The 5,000-nt window shown below is 42.9% G+C and overlaps 1 protein-coding gene across 1 annotated transcript in view; it reads left to right on the top strand.

Moving 5' to 3' along the window:
• LOC137621935 (uncharacterized) overlaps positions 1–1,882 on the top strand; it is a 21,970-nt gene extending 20,088 nt beyond the window's left edge. The window contains exon 3 of the mRNA XM_068352435.1: positions 1,478–1,882. Coding sequence (XP_068208536.1) covers positions 1,478–1,882 — 405 coding nt within the window. The remainder of the gene's footprint in view (positions 1–1,477) is intronic.
• Positions 1,883–5,000: the final 3,118 nt, after the last annotated feature.

Raw genomic sequence — 5,000 nt, 5'->3', positions numbered from 1 at the left:
TACTGTGTCTGACAACAGTCGCTAACACACACCTGTATCCCTTAATGGAAGAGGATGAACAAATGAGCTTCCTTCTAAGGTAAAACAGGAAGTCAGCAATCTGAGTTGTAGAGATACTGGAAGAGAAAACAGAGTTGACTCTGCACCATTCTCTAAAGCCTCCCGTTTGGATTGATAAATCCTGATGGTAGAAGTTCTTATTGCTCTTGTAAAACACTTAGCTGCTCTTTCGAAAACCTCTATCCCTGTGAGGTTTCAAAAGGTTGAAGGTAGCTAGAAGAAGAGCTTGGAGACTAGAAAGGTAACTTTCCACGAGAGGTTGTTTGAGTAAAACTACTCTTAATGGAAGACTTCTAGGAGAGTCCACCATCCATTCCAGTAACTCTGTGAACCATCCTCTTGAGGGCCAAAAGGCGGCCACTAAGGTCACCTGGTCCCTTCGTGCGACACAAAGTTTTGTGTCACCTTGTAAAGGAAATAGAACGAGGAAAACGTACACAGCCAGATTGGACCAGACTAACAGGAAAGCGTCTATGTGGACTGCTTCGAGATCTGGCACTGGAGAGCAGTAAGTTTCTAGTCTCTTTGTCTGTTAAATCACAAATAGGACTATACAAGAACGACACCAAAGTCGCCACAGATTCTTGCAGATTTCTCGATGGAGTGTCCATTCTCCAGCTGAGACTGTTCTGCCATAAGTTCTTCTCTTTTTAAAGAACCTTGTTAGAAGGAAAACATTCTCCTAAGCCCAGATGAGAAGACTCCTCTCAGTCCCGTAAAGGAACCTCGAGTGGGTTCCATCTTGCTTGGCAATGAAAGCCAAATCTGTGGTGTGATCGGCATAGACCTGCACCACTTTGTTCCAAACTGATCCTTCAAAGCTTTTTGAGAGCCAACTGGACTGCCAACAGTTCTTTTGGGTGATGAGGAAGCTCCTCTGATCCTCTGTCCACAGTCCCGAAGCTTCCAACTGTCTAGTGTTGGTCCCACCCCGAATCCGAGGTGACGAGACACAACACAAGGTCTAAGATCCTCTGTTCAAAAGGAGTGACCTTCTGTAAGTTTGACTGGATCGAATCACCACTGAAGGCAACTTCTTATGGCATCCTAAAAGAGATGCATATCGACTCAAGACCTTCTCCTTGTCCCAAAATGATTGAGGTTGAAATGGAGAGAATAAACTTGACTCTGAATCACCATCCTAAAATTAAGTATTTTCTGTGATGGTGTCAGAAGATCTAACGGAACTAGGGACGTTGTGGTTATCAGGATACATCTATTAAGGTCCTGACTCCTGGTGTCAAGGAAACCCAGATCACCGCCTATGTCGCCGCGTTGTACTAAGGCTAGACGCTCGACAAAAAACTTTTGTGATCAAAGAGATCGGAACCAAGACGTCCTTGATCTCGACATTCGATTCGACTAGTGTCACCACAAAGTCCGAGGTTCTCATGTTTAATGTCATGCCTCCTCCTAGATCTCCGACGTCGAGTGTCCTGAAAGACGTGGCGCCGAGCTTCCTGTAAGACGTGGCACCGAGCTTCCTGTAAAACGTGGCGCCGAGCGCCCTGAAAGACGTGGTGCCGAGCGTCCTGAAAGACGTGGTGCCGAGCGTCCTGAAAGACGAGGTGCCGAGCGTCCTGTAAGACGTGGCGCCGAGCTTCCTGTAAGACGAGGCTCCGAGCATCCTGTAAGACGTGGAGCCGAGCTTCCTGTAAAACGTGGAGCCGAGCGTCCTGTGAGACGTGGCGCCAAACATCCTGGAAGGTGTGGCGCCAAGCTTCCTGTAAGACGTGGCGCCGAGAGGTTAACAGAGCAAGACGCCGAACGTCCTATAAGATGTGGTGCTAAGCGTCCTGGTGTCAGAAGAGACTCGTCTTGATGACAGGAATACGCAATTCTTCTGAAAGGTTCAAAGTTATCTGAAAATCCTTCATGAAGATCGTAAGAAAGAGCTCTGGTAAGTCAATCATCCAGATACAGGGAGGATCTGATGTCTCTTGAGTGCAGTATTCTGCTACATTAGCAAAAGTTTAATTGCAGAGCCTGCCTCTTAAACTCCTCTCTAGATCTGGGAGAGAGATCTATTGGAGCTAAAACTAAAGGTGGTTTCCCTATGAAAAGAAATTGTAGTCCTCCTTCAGAAGATATACTGACCAAAGGTCTGCTCCCCTCTTCTCCCAAGATTGCCAGAAGTTATGTAGTCTGGCTCTACTGCCTGAAGGCGAAAACAGTCATACTCTGCTTCGCCTTGTGACCAGGCTGACATGAGACTTTAAATAGTTCATGATTTCAATGTCTCCATGGAGAACTTTGACTTCTGAATGAAGGCATTGGGAGCAGTTACATCCAGGACCGGATAGAAGCCTCCCTCTCCCAAAAGAGAGACATTTGAGGTTGCAAAGATTGTTTTGCAGAGAGGTCTTATCAGAGGTACTAACAAAAGAGGTTTCACTAGGAAAAAGATTTCGCATCCATCCTTTAGGAATAGCACAGACCTCAAAGTTATCCTGCCCCAATGTCTGGAATCCTTAAGAGACTCAGTGATCCACCCAGGGGGCTGTAAAAATCTCTGTGGGGCTGCCACAAGGTCCTCGACCTTAACGTGGTTAGACCTCCACCCTTGCTATCCCGGAATACCTGATAAGGAAGCTGGCTTCATGGGTTTATATGCCTCATTTACCTGAATTCCTTGAGAGACTCAGCAATCCACCCAGAGGGCTGTAACAGTCTCTGTGGGGCTGCCACAAGGTCCTCGACCTTAACGTGGCTAGACCTCCACCCTATATGACATATCTGTTTTAGACGTTGTTAAGACGTTGTTACTGTTTTAAGAATGACTTATTGTTAAATTATCCTCATAATTTATTTAACTCCTTATTTCCTTTCCTCACTGGGCTATTTTTACCCATTGGAGCCCTTGGGCTTAAAGCATCTTACTTTTCCAACTAGGGTTGTAGCTTGGCTAGAGATAATAATAAAAATAATCTCGTACCCCAGATACAAGATCTAGAGGCCAGGTTATTCAGAGGAAAATAGAAAGCTGTCTCTCCTTGGTCCTTCCGAGACTCTATATACAGTCTCCTATCATCCTTAAAGCTTCATTTATGACCACGTGTAAATTCAGAGGGTGGCGAACGTGATTCAACAGGCATAAAATAATTTGGAAACTAATCATAAAAACTTTCATGAGTTTCTAAATCAACTGAAGGACGAAAGAAATAATTATCTTCTCCTGAGAATCTCAAATTCAACAGGAGAAAAGTGATCACCAATGTCTTCCACTGACAAAGATCTTGTAAGACGTGGCGCCAAACGTCCTGAAAGACGAGGTGCCGAGCATCCTGATAGACTAGGCGCCGATCGTCCTGAAAGACATGGCGCCGAACGACCTGAAAGACATGGCGCCGAACGACCTGAAAGACGTGGCGCCAAGCTTTCTGAGAGACGAGGCGCCGATTGTCCTGAAAGACGTGGCGCCGAACGTCCTAAAAGACGTGGCGCCGATTGTCCTGAAAGACGTGGCGCCGAGCGTCCTGAAAGACTTGGCGCCGAGCGTCCTGAAAGACTTTGCGCCGAGCGTAAAATGATCTTCATTACGTCACTCGGCGCGTTCGGTTCATCAGAGGGTTCTCATGGCCGACTGGCGCTCTGGAATAAAAACCGTGTCTATGTTGGTTCGTAAGCATTATAGTATTGCTATTATCAGCAAATGTGATGCAATGCAAGACTCTAACAGCAATGTTAGTAGCTTAACATCCAACGCTCTTTGCTTTCCCATGGCAAGGGCAAGCATTCTAGGGAATGTCAACAGGAATGCTCGAGAGGACGTCTGCTCGTGAGCTAACGCCTCTCGTTTCCTTTGGCCGATCGACATTCCTTCTCCCAGGGGTTGGGGAGCTTGGAAGAGGTCTAAGGCTAGGAAAAAACGTCCACTGTGCTGAATAAATTCACTGCACTAATTTAGCACTGAAACTTGCACTTTTAAACTCTTACACAAAAGACCAAAACTAGTCCTGCCCGTTGTGATAGATCTTTCTCTACTGCCAAGGGCTTGAATGAGAATGCAAAATCATTTCTAGTTCTTGCTATATAAAATTGTAACAAAATATTTTTTATAAAATATTACCCTGATATTTTCATTGTAAATAAATGTTTGAACACACTTACCCGGTAGTTACATATAACTACCGGTAAAGATAAATGTTATACATACTCACCCGGTAGTTATATACAACTACCGGGAAAGTTACACGTTATATGATTCAAATGAACAGATATATGAATAACATATATATAAATGTAAACAACCCTTAATTCTTAAAGGTTCCCATAAATAGTGATTTGTTATTATTAAAATGAACAGATATCGCAATAACGTATATATATATATATATACTGTATATGTAAACAACCCTTAAATCTTAAGGGTTTCCAAAATAGTGGATTGCTACATATATGTGAACATATATGTGAATATACGAATAATACTAAAATCCCAACATCGAAAGAAAATAAACAACGATATCAAGAATTGTTGGAACTGCATCGTATTTTCATGAGAACTACGCAGCGAAAATTAACTAAACGCTAGTTCTATTTAATCTTTGAAAATAGTATCGATGATTTAAATAACGAATACTAAAAAGACAAATATTTTCTTAAAAATCAATATAATCTTTTTATATTAAAAGTTAAATATTTATATAAGTTAGACTTCCTTTTCATTCTTTACAAGAAAAAGCAAAGAAAATAATTATGCCACATATTACGTAGTACTATGTTGCTTACGTCACACGATTGTGACGTCATAGAGATGGTGGAACGATCTCCGCCATCATATTTAAAGAGTAGGTTCGTTAGTTTTACAGTAGGGGGAAAAAACTCCCATTCCTACCTCTGTGAAGATACAAACTTAGTTAAAGCACTAACACTCAGTAAAAATAAAATCCAACCAGCGAAGGTTAAAAATAAATTGTACATCACCAAAATAACTGTAA

The sequence above is a fragment of the Palaemon carinicauda genome, chromosome 28 (assembly GCF_036898095.1).
Source record: "Palaemon carinicauda isolate YSFRI2023 chromosome 28, ASM3689809v2, whole genome shotgun sequence".
NCBI classification, from domain to species: Eukaryota; Metazoa; Arthropoda; class Malacostraca; order Decapoda; family Palaemonidae; genus Palaemon; species Palaemon carinicauda.
The sequence above is the reverse complement of the archived record's forward strand: the minus strand, read 5'-3'. Positions and strand labels throughout refer to the sequence as shown.